General features: G+C 41.0%; 1 protein-coding gene across 3 annotated transcripts in view; it reads right to left on the bottom strand.

The window, feature by feature from the left end:
- Positions 1-513: 513 nt before the first annotated feature.
- Positions 514-12,412, bottom strand: part of DYNC2H1 (dynein cytoplasmic 2 heavy chain 1) — a 669,732-nt gene continuing 657,833 nt past the window's right edge. For all 3 annotated transcript variants that reach the window (XM_073613106.1, XM_073613107.1, XM_073613108.1), the window contains 2 exons: positions 3,882-3,998; positions 514-804 (listed from right to left, as the gene is read on the bottom strand). In XM_073613106.1, the coding sequence (XP_073469207.1) occupies positions 646-804; positions 3,882-3,998 (276 nt within the window). In that variant the 3' untranslated portion in view covers positions 514-645. The remainder of the gene's footprint in view (positions 805-3,881; positions 3,999-12,412) is intronic.

The raw sequence follows: 12,412 nt of genomic DNA, 5'->3' as shown, positions 1-12,412 counted from the left end.
TATAGGCTATCTTGAATTCGGTTTCACTGACTAACGGAGGTCAGGTATCTGTTAAAAAAATCCCACAACAAACTGAGCTTCTAAATTCTACATTCATTTGTTCGGCTTTACTCAAAGGTGCTGTTTTTTTAAATTATCAGCTTACAGTAAACCTCCCTCTGGGAAAGCTATATTTCAAAGCCCACACTCTTCAAAGTTCACTCCTTTGCTGATGAAGCCCTTTTCTATAAATATCCTAATTTATAATCAGTGGATTTCCAATGCGGGAAGTGTGAAGCAATTAAAGATGTTAAGCAACTTCTAACTGATCTACAGGAACCTGAGAAGCATATGGAGAGAGTGAGCCATACCCCCCCCCCCAATGGGGGGCTATTTACCAATTATTGCCAAAAGCAGAAATCATTTTTATCACTGCAAATGGAAATGTGAAATATGAGGAAGAATTATAGATTTATGTGACATTTGACAAAAAAAACCAGACTGCATGTATAATTTTTAGAAATTCAGGAAACGCTTTAATAAAACAATCTCTCATACATATAATGCAACAGAAACATTAATAAACAACTATTACAAAATATTAACCATATATAAATATCAAATGGAGGAAATATATCACATTGCCGTATATGTTCTTGTATTCCTCTACTGAGTTTTCAGAAACAGTGCAGCTCCGCATTGTATCCACTTATTCTGGTTTCCACCACATGGTATGTCAATGTTGGTCACAACTCGATCCCGCTCAGCACTGGTGTATACCGGCAGAGAAATGCACTCCTCCGGAGAATAAATACCAAGTGTATTCTGTTGATACAATAAAGCATAAAGGGTCAGCAATAGCGGTGTCCTTGTATAGATGATAATCTTGATGGCTTGCCTGAACTGCAGGCCTAAGGATGTGAAATCTATTTACAAATGCTTTTCAACACTAGCTATAGAAGAATTCTGCTAAGCATTATTGAAACAGGTGAGTAAATTTTGGTGTGTGGCTTTTTGCCCTTTCTAGTGATCCTAGCACTGGTGAAATGACATAGATCTTAGGGTCTTCAGTTTTGCTACCATCAACACAATGCCATCACGGGCTTGTATTGTATATGGCGTCTATATCAGTGTTGGTATCCTTAGTTAATATTATACAGGATTTTTTATAGCGCCAACAATTTGCGCAGCACATTACAATATAAAGGGAGACAGTACAATTACAATACAATAAAATACAAGAGGATTAGGAGCGCCCTGCTCATAAAAGCTTACAATATAATAGTGTGGGGCAAGTGGTGCAAAAGGATAATAACTGTGGGGGATGAGCTGATGGAAGAGTTAAAAGTTTAGTTTAGGGATCGCCTAAAGGTGGCCAGAGTAGGAGATAGCCAGACAGAATGGGGTAGAGAGTTCCAAAGGATAGGAGAGGATCTGGAGAAGTCCTGGAGATGAGCATGGGAGGAGAAGACTAGAGAGCAGGAGGTCTCGGGAGGAGTGGAAAGGACACTTTAGGTGATATTTGGAGACAAGATTGGTGATGTAGCTCGGGCACAGTTATGAATATTTACTCTAATTTCCTCAAATTCATTTAATTTCCTCTCAAAAACCAAGAACATAGCTGTACTGTGTATGATTGTAGTAGTAATATTATTGAGTATAAAATGTAGCCTGTAGAGCTGTATGAGAATATTATGAGTTGATTATAAACTCCATTGAGGAAGGCACGAAGGTTAATGGTTCACTGTCCCCATTGTGGGCTTAACCTGGATAGCTTATTCATCCCTTGTGTAGCTACATTCTATAGGAGAAAAAAAGTGTGCTGTTAATATGAACCATTCAGGTCATCCTGCTATTTTGTAGTCTGCAGTTGTTACAAGGAAACATTTTTTTCGTAATGTTTCTGGGTAGGCTAAAATCCTAACACAAGAGTGTTCATGTATTAAAAAAATTATCTGCATAACTTTGTAACTATCTATTTGAGGACAGCCATATTACCTTACTACACATTCTGGATGTGCTTCCTGGTTGGTACCCTAAAACAGTGGTCGCCAACCAGTGGTCTGTGGACCACTGATAGTCCACAAAAGAATGTTAGCGGTCCCCAGGGGTTCTGCCACAAATCAACATTGTGGCAGATGTATACCGCCCAATGTTGTTTCCAGTGTTGTTCTCAATGCGCGCTGACATTCAATACTGCCAGCGTGCATTGATACCAGATGCCTCTTCCATAGTTCTGGCTCCTGGGAACTCAGAGAAAGGCGCCGGAAGTAGTGCAAAGAGCAGGAGGTGAAGAAAGAGGGAACTTCAACAATGGCAGCACTATGACTACATGTTAACCACTTGACCTCCGAAAGGTTTTACCCCCTTAATGACCAGGCCAATATTTAAGCTACTTTAACTGGCAATTGCTCGGCCATGCAACACTGTATGCAAGAGATTTATTTTAGTAATATTTAATCACCACTGGGTTTTTTATTTTTTGTTTTATAAATGAAAAAAATACTGAAACTGTTGAAAAAAAAAAACAACATTGTTCTTAGTACTGTTAACATTTTGCAAACAAGTAATCTTTCTTCATACATTTATGCCAAAATGTATTCTGCTACATTTCTTTGTTAAAAATTAGTGTATATTATTTAGTCTGTATGAAAGTTAGAGTCTACAAACTATGGGGTATATATATATATATATATATATATATATATATATATATTTACACACGCACACACACTTTTAAAAAGTTGATCAACCTGATGGTACTGACGGCCTAATTTCTTGAGGCCCTGAAATGGCAGGACAGTACAAGTACCCCCCCCCCCCCCCCCCATGACCACTTTCTGGTACACAGTCCAAGGCATTTAGTAAGAGGCATGGCAAGTTTTTGTGAAAATTTAGAAATTAAATAAAAAATTTTTTTTCCCACAACTTTGTTTTTACATACTGTCATCAGTGCAGTACAACATCATCAAAGGACTGGTGTGGCAGTGATCAGGTATACTGACTGGTGACAGTATGTTAAGATTTTGTTTTTTTACATACTCTAATCAGAGTAGTTCAGTGATATCATAGTGATCAGGATTTTTTTTTTTACACTATTATTGCTTATAACAGTGATGATCACTGTTATAAGCAATCATTTTAACCGTCAATCATGACAGCTTGCTTACCACTGTGATCTGTAATTGCTTTCAGCTAATCACATAGTACAAGGTGCTGTGGTTGGCTGTGATTGGCCCAGGTACCATGTGATAGCTGTGGGCCAATCACAGCATCACAATAGTAAGCAAGAAGCCATGCGCACATGCTAAGCGACGTACCAGTAGCCTGCAGCTGCCACCTGCTTGCAGTAAGGCTGGGTTCACACTTGGGTTTCTCCGCATCCAATTCATATGACAGGAGAGTGTGACCGGCTCTCAATGGAGCCCATTCACACACCTCCGGGGCGGCCGCAGTCTGGATTTGTAAAGGGTCCTGTGCGTCTCAGGTGCTTGGCTTGAATCAGGTGCGAATCCAGGCAGAAATTCGGACCTGATTCACACCTGAATCAGAGAACAGTGACACACCGGACCCCCTGCTGTGAGCCAGGGGCGAAGATTGTCTGAATCCAGCCTACATGTACTGTGGGCAGGCGGAAAGTGGTTAACATTTGAAACATGATTGCTTATAACTTTGGCCTTGCAGGTTTGCATGTTATTTCTGTGAAAGGGGGGATTTCCAAAAATTCATTGATACCAGTGATTGAAGCTTTCATCAGCACAGGAATGATTTTTTCAATCCTCAGATTACTCCCAGTGGCATGAAGAAAAGCCAGGGTGTACACCTCATGGTCCATTAGAAGAATGGGTACAGCTGAACAGTGCTGACATTGGTGATTGGCTCTTGATTGCGTACTACTGTACCTGTGTAATCCAGGCCATATAACAAGGTGGTACCATAGATACACTCGGAGAGTCATGCTGGTTTTCTGAAAGTCGATTTCCATCAAAACTGCATCCTTCCAGCTGTAGTCCGCTGATCTAACAACACAAACACGAGAGATCATCAACTGTAGAATGCTGCCTTAGATGCATACTATATATTCGTGACCAACAGAATGGTGGGGTCTGGAGCCTCAGACACACATGTAAATAACAGGAAGCCAAGGAATGCACTGTGATGTGTGAGAAGAGGAAATCCAACTTCAAAACAAACACCTCAACTATTCCTCATTGTTAGCTTCTAGGGGACTGGAATTTTCTTTTGCAATAAAAACCATGTAGAAAAGTCAAAGCCTAGTAGGTGGTATTGTTTAAGAGGAAGCTTCTTGCATTGCTTAGTAGTGTCGAAAGACATCTTGAACATTTATCAAAACTTCCCAGATAAAGTGTGTTAAATATTATTACACTTTTATCCAAATTTGCAAAACCCATCTAAAACTAGTCATGTATTCTTGAGTATGTTGATGAGTATGTACTTCCCTGCTGTGAAGATCTACAACTGTGAGGTTTCTACTCATCCAGTCTGCGTAGTCCAGAAATGTGGGACCTTAATTAGGAATCTAATAATACAGTGTTGACCTGCAGAATGGGACATGCCTAAAACATTAAAGCAGCACAAAAAAGATTTCCCCTGCTTTTCTCCCCCTCCTGCTCTTTAACATCATAAGGATTTTATGCAGCACTTCCATCTTTCTCACCTAGACAAAATGCATACCCCCCCCCCCCCCCCCCCACTTCTCAGGTTGATGTGCAACAGGGCTTAGGGTCCTTGCAAAGTGCATGCACAACGATGGTGCGGTTTTTCTGTGCAGGTGCAGATCCCCCCCCCCCCCGCACAAGCATGCACAGATATTGCAAAGGGCTCTGCTGGGACCAGAAAGCTGGGCAGAGCCATTCAAAATATCTGTGCAGGTGCCAAACTATCAAAGATGGAGGTGGTTGAGGGGGGGCAGGGCCAAAGGTACTTCCTCTTTGAAGTGTGTCTATAGCTAAAACTTTTTCCTAGTTTTGGATATAATGGGTAAGGATTGGAACCCCTGTTAAGTTTTACTGGGATTTGTTAGTGAGATTTCCCTCAGTCTCTGATCTGGGGACACACTTCTACCAGACAGGAAGTTAGGGACGATATGCAACAGGGAAAAAGACAACAACAAAAAGCTTACAGGCTAAAAGATGCTAGCAGGCTTTCGACAAGCTTCTAGTGCTGAAGCTTACTAAAGCCACTAGTAGCTAGTCAGCAGTGGTAGTGAAGTGATATTCCATTAACATGTATGTTTAACATTACAATACTGGAACTCTGTGGCTTTTTAAAGTCCTTGTACACAATCTGTGGCCCTTTGCAGAGCCCACTAGTGGGAGTATAATAAGAGATTGTAATGACAGCGATCCCCAGCAGTCTCACATAACACATCCCCAATCTCTGACTTCCTTCTGCAGCATGTTTCCAATCTCCAAAAACAGCTGCGGAATATCTACAGGCTCTGACCATTATTTCCTGCAGTGTGCCTTCAGTTTTAGATTGATTTAAATATATTGTATATTATGTGCAGCCTTTTTGTTTTCAAGGGCCACAGTTGAGGCCCCCTATTCCCTAAAGTAGTATTAAACCCTCAACATTTATTTTTTAGTCTACCGCATTGAGCACAACAAAATAAACATTTCCCAGTAAACTATTTAAAAAAAAAAGGGGTGGGATGCGAACATCTAAACATTTTTTACCTTAATGCAAGTAATGCATTAAGGTAAAAATGTTTAGGCTTTAAAACCACTTTAAATCAGTGACTGAAAATGTTTAACTATCACTTTAAAGCGGACAATACAGTAAAAAAGACGGTCTGCTCAAATTGCCCGGCATTCCTTCCCATTTACAAATCACCTACTGTTAGCAAATGTAAAATGTATCTTTTAAAAAAAACACACACTGTGCTGTTACAAGCTGATCTCTGCATCAACAAGACATTAGATGTGTTCTGTGTGCCCTACTCAGAACTAAACAATTCATGAATAAAATGATTGAACAATTCAGACAAAAAGCCTTACTTTTACATACCCCTGACATTTGAACTTTCAGTAGATGCAATGTCGCAATTTACCCAAAATGACTTTTGTACCGAGGCTCGTCTATTCAGATAAAACAGCACACAGTCATATGAACAACATACAAAGGCTGTATGAGTACTTCACTGACAAAGCATAAAATAAATGAAAAGATCAGTGTATTTTATTTTAAAAATACTGTACAGCCCTGTAACCGAGAGCCAATTCGCTGGCAGACTACCAATTTAAATGGTAAGCTTTTCATAGCAAAAAGGGACTGGCATAGTACTGGCACCTCTTTGGTGTTATGGGTGGCAGGCAGAGGAGAATGGGAATCTTGGGGTCTTGTCAGGCTGGCCATTATGTATTGTGAGCCTGCATTGCTCTGCTACGTGCCTTCGGAACCCCATCTAACATCAATAATGTCAAAAGTGCCTAAAACTGTGCCAGCTACGCGCATGGTGGGCAGATGGGATTTTTTCCAAGAAAAAGTGCCTATTCATAGTTAGCCAGTATACTGGCTGCCTACTGCAGGGCTGTACGTTTACTTTAAGTGAAAAAAAAAAGATACCCAAAATCAATAATAGTAAAGAGGTAAAGTCAATAAGAAAGAAGGAGTTGCAATTCATGCATTTTTGGGGCATTTATTTGCAATTGTGTAAATAAGAACTTCAGGAAAATACAGCTGTCCATGTGTATCCAAACTAATATATGAAAATGATTTAAGCATAAAGTATAGCTAAAGGCAAAATGAATAAAAATGTTGTGCCTTTATTTCTACTTGAAACATACAAGGCTTAATGCCTAGTACACACGGGCCGAATGTCGGGAGACATCGGCCGCTTCAATAAAAACCGGCCGACATCCGGCCTGTGTGTCTCAGCCGGTCCAACAGATGCTGGACGTTTGGCCGGCTTCTGTCAGTTGAGCATGCTGGAGAATAAGCAGCCGACCGGCTCCCAATCAGCCAATGGCAGAGAGCGCTTACCGGAGTGTTCTGCCGGGGGGCTGACCGTCTGTCAGAACACAACAGCTCAGCGGGGCAGATTGCTGGACCAACGTCGCTGGGTTAAACAAAAAAATAAACTACTAGTGTGTACCAGGGTTAAGTCTGGTACACACAGGCCAAAAATCGGTCGGTTCACTTTAGGTCTTCCTTTACAGCTGTCTTTTCAACAGAAGCCAGTCTAATGACTGGCTTCTGTCATATAGTCCTGATGGAAAACCAGCATTCGATCAGCGTTTGCCCTTGCAGCCAGGAGTGTTGATCACTGTATTCTGGCGGGGGAGATGAAAAAAAAAAAAGGCTGTGTGTGCACCCAGCCCAAAGAAACACCTGAAAAACACTGAACAAGCAAAATCCCATTCATTTCAATGACACCTGTCCAAATCTGAGCGTTTTGTCACCGGAAGCAAAACGCCTGAAAAACGCCCTAAGCTCAAAAAAGAACACGAGCTTCTTTAGGGCAGATTATAGGCGTTTTTCTGCCTTTTACATTGGTGACCTGAAAAAAATCGCGGCAATGATGTGACAAAATCACGGTCAAAAAACATGGCAAAATCGCAGTAAAATCATGCGACTTTGAAAGGCTCAGGTGTGAATGCAGCCTGAGTGAGAATTTCCTTTTGTATTAACAGATCCTGGTACCAGTGAAGATCACAGGGAATGAATGGATCTCATTACTGATATAAGTGGCACGTGCACACCCGTTTCACTTTAATATAAACTCCTAAACATAATGGCAAATTAAAAGACACCTAAACAAGCTGCTATTATCATCAATCAACTTCCTTTAATTTTTCTCTAATTGTTCTGAGTACAAATCCAGCTATTCAAAGCTAGGCGTGCTTTAATGGAACAACATCGTTAAACACTATCTGGTGTGGCTGAACAATGCTCAACCGAAACACAAATGAGGCCAAAGTAAATAAAATCAGTAAGAGGGGAATATTACACCCACTGAAAAACAATGGAGACCTACAAGCAATCAACAGGCAGCTGCTATCTAAATGACTTCTGTCTCCTGCAGTTATGGTTACAGTACAGAAGTCCATTAAACAATATGATGTTTGGGGTTTAATAAGAGCTAAATTTTGCCTTTCATTTTTCTCAAGTGCTATTCGTGTCATACAAGTGGTGACGTCCATTTAACAAGTGTTCTGTCCTGGAGAAAGGTCTCTGTAGAATATAACACAGGAAGTAATTTGGTGGTACCCTATTCAACAGTAGAGAGACCGTACAGTTTAATAGGTTCTGGAATCAGCTGCAGTACAGACTCTATATGTGTGTTCTCATAGACAAGTTCCTGCCATTGTCAACCACTTTACTGCATGTAATACAAAGTGATAAGACTACAAAGCAGAGATAATAAGACTAATACATTTCAAAGATAATGATGTAAAAGAGCTAATAACACCATGCACAAATATATGTGTGTGTGTGTAAAATCCCTATACCTGTATAGTTATTAAAGGGTAAGCTCACTTGTTACATGCTATTCAGGGTGTAACATGTTACTAAAGCAAACCCCCTCCCCCCAGACCCCCGTTTGTGACAGCAGGTGGAAATCCTCTCCCCGCACCTGCTGTCACAAATTGAAAACACCACGGCTGTGCCCACACAGCCACTTCATTCATTTACAGAGCCCTGTGACTGAATTAACTACAAGTACCATCTTCCCTAGCAGCAGGCAGCTTGTAGTTCTCAATGAACTGCAAGGGGGTGCTGGTGAGCGGGCTCGTAGTTCATTGATTTTTCCTGGACTGTCTGCCTGTATGGGAAGTATGGGAAGACAGCTGACTTAGAGTCTGCAGGAGCCTGACATGGCACCCACAATCTCATGATTGCGGGTGCAATGCTCTGAAGGCTCCTAAGAAAAATAAATAAATGCACATTTTATTTTTACCTGTTTTACCATTTGTTTGTTTTTTTTTACATGAACTTATCCTTTAATATATACAGTCAGGTCCTTAAATATTGGGACATTGACACAATTCTAATCTTTTTGGCTCTATACACCACCACAATGGATTTGAAATTAAACAAACAAGATGTGCTTTAACTGCAGACTTTCAGCTTTAATTTGAGGGTATTTACATCCAACTCAGGTGAATGGTGTAGGAATTACAACAGTTTGTATATGGGCCTCCCACTTTTTAAGGGACCAAAAGTAATGGGACAATTGGCTGCTCAGCTGTTCCATGGCCAGGTATTAGTTATTCCCTCATTATCCCATTTACAAGGAGCAGATAAAAGGTCCAGAGTTCATTTCAAGTGTGCTATTTGCATTTGGAATCTGTTGCTGTCAGGAGCTGTCCCTATCAGTGAAGAAAGCCATCATTAGGCTGAAAAAACAAAACAAACCCATCAGAGAGATAGCAAAAACATTAGATGTGGCCAAATCAACTGTTTGGAACATCCTTAAAAAGAAAGAACGCACCAGTGAGCTCAGCAACGCCAAAAGACCCGGAAGACCACGGAAAACAACTGTGGTAGATGACCAAAGAATTTTTTCCCTGGTGAAGAAAACACCCTTCACAACAGTTGGCCAGATCAAGAACACTCTCCAGGAGCTAGGTGTATGTGTGTCAAAGTCAACAATCAAGAGAGCACTTCACCAGAGTTAATAACAGAGGGTTCACCACCAGATGTAAACCATTGGTGAGCCTCAAAAACAGGAAGGCCAGATTAGAGTTTGCCAAACAACATCTAAAAAAGCCTTTACAGTTCTGGAACAACATCCTATGGACAGATGAGACCAAGATCAACTTGTACCAGAGTGATGGGAAGAGAAGAGTATGGAGAAGGAAAGGAACTGCTCATGATCCAAAGCATACCACCTCATCGGTGAAGCATGGTGGTGGTAGTGTCATGGTGTGGGCATGTATGGCTGCCAATAGAACTGGTTCTCTTGTATTTATTGATGATGTGACTGCTGACAAAAGCAGCAGGATGAATTCTGAAGTGTTTCGGGCAATATTATCTGCTCATATTCAGCAAAATGCTTCAGAACTCGTTGGACGGTGCTTCACAGTGCAGATGGACAATGACCCGAAGCATACTGCGAAAGCAACCAAAGACTTTTTTAAGGGAAAGAAGTGGAATGTTATGCAATGGCCAAGTCAATCACCTGACCTGAATCTGATTGAGCATGCATTTCACTTGCTGAAGACAAAACTGAAGGGAAAATGCCCCAAGAACAAGCAGGAACTGAAGACAGTTGCAGTAGAGGCCTGGCAGAGCACCAGGGATGAAACCCAGCGTCTGGTGATGTCTATGCGTTCCAGACTTCAGGCTGTAATTGACTGCAAACAGTAACAAAACACTGGCCACCGCCTAAACCCCTGCTTTTAACATACGGTTAGACAGGCTAATTTGGTTGGTCAGCAGACTGGTTGGTGAGTTGAGCTATGGAATTGTCTTTGTCTTACATGTAATTGACTGCAAAGGATTTGCGACCAAGTATTAAAAAGTGAAAGTTTGATGGATGATTGTCCCATTACTTTTGGTCCCTTAAAAAGTGGGAGGCACATATACAAACTGTTGTAATTCCTACACCGTTCACCTGATTTGAATGCAAATACCCTCAAATTAAAGCTGAAAGTCTGCAGTTAAAGCATTATTCGTTTCAAATCCATTGTGGTGGTGTATAGAGCCAAAAAGATTAGAATTGTGTCGATGTCCCAATATTTATGGACCTGACTGTAGGACATTGTTGGACAGAAAAGAGCATGATCATTGCACATTTTCATTAGTTAAAGCTGAAGTACAGAGAAACCACTAAATACCAAGGCAAAATACATATAAGGCAGTTGTTTTACCTGCCAAAGGATTGGTATTTGCCGCAGTGGTCTAGACATCCACCTGGTAGAACTGGCAGAAGGTATGAACCAAAGACCAGGTGAGGCAAGCTGGGCAACATAAGCTTGATGTTGGAAAGCCCAGGAAACTCTCTAGTGGTACCTTATCTTCAAGAACCTAAGCTCTCATGGTGAGTTGTCTCATCATCTACAAATGGTGGACTTAGAAGCAGGGTGTCCATTATGAGACCCTGTCGGCTAGATATGAAGAGTCTGTTTTTGGAATAGAGGCTGTGGCTGTCAGATAAAACCTGATAGCTCTGACCAGACAATAAAGAGCAATTTCTTTGGGATGCTTTGGAGTAGGATACATGAAAAGACAATGTTCTCATTAAGGTCGAGGGCTGAGACCACCTTAAGTAGAGAGGTAGGTCATCGACACAAGTATATGAGAGAGGCATCTTTTACAGGCAGCTGCAGCTGTGCAGACTTTTATCTATAAGGTTCTACACACAGACAGAAATGAGAATCACTCCAGAAATTTGTGTTGTGACTTGTTCTAGGGTATCAGGACAGAAAAGTAAGATGGAAGGCAATGTTTGTAAGTGTTTAACCAGAGCCTGGTCCTTGAAAAGAGGATCCTGTTGATTGTTCATTTCCCTAGTCCAATTAGCAGCAGTCTGACAAAAATAAATTGCAGCAATAGTTGGTTGCAGAGCTGGGCCTGTAAGAGCAAAGACAGCCTTTAAAGTAGTATTAAACTCAAAAGCAAACATATAATATATTGGAGCTTACCAATTCTTATGCCGCGTACACACGAGCGGATTTTCCGGCAGAAAAGGTCAGTCGGACATTCCGAAGACAGAGGGGAAAAAAAACCTAAACCTGGTTTTGGGTTTATACCACTTTAACAGCGTCTTCGATTTTCTGTCTGCAGAATCCTTCAAGTAAGAAACATCTTCTATATATAGGCAGAGTAAGATGTTTATTTAAGACTGACACGACAGGGTCTACTATGGGAACAGTCCACCTCTGTTGATTCATTCTTTTTCCACTGGATATACTGTAGCTCAACAATGATTTGGAAGAATGGAAATCTTATCTTTTCAGGAGTACTCCAATCATCATTAATTGTCCATTCTATGTGTCCATGAATGAAAAAGGTCTTCTTAGTAGACGTGCATTCGTTATCGTCCGAATGCATTTTCTTCTGAATTTCAATGCATTTTTAATGCATCCATTATATTTTCGTATCGTTGCGACAACAGTTCGATATAGATAGAAGATTCAACATGATGGTGACAGTAGCGATCTGTGTTTATCGAACCTGCGGTGGAATGTGCCTAACCTAACTCTATTAGTCCAAGATTATTCGACATAGAGAGAAAAGATTCGCCATTATAGGGAAAATAGTAAAAAAGCTGTTAGTGGTCGCTGCTGGGTGGTTGAAGTAAAATGATGATGATGAATGTTATTGGCTGATTGTAAACAAAGAGGATTCCCCTCCATGGGGTCGAACTGCCTGGAGCCACTGTCGGATGCTGCCATCGCCAGTGTGAACCAGAACCGTTAGGAGCGTAGAGCGAACAGGAAGGAAGTTATCTGCTTGAATTTCA

This window comes from Aquarana catesbeiana, linkage group LG02, assembly GCF_042186555.1.
Source record: "Aquarana catesbeiana isolate 2022-GZ linkage group LG02, ASM4218655v1, whole genome shotgun sequence".
Lineage (NCBI taxonomy): Eukaryota > Metazoa > Chordata > Amphibia > Anura > Ranidae > Aquarana > Aquarana catesbeiana.
The sequence above is the reverse complement of the archived record's forward strand: the minus strand, read 5'-3'. Positions and strand labels throughout refer to the sequence as shown.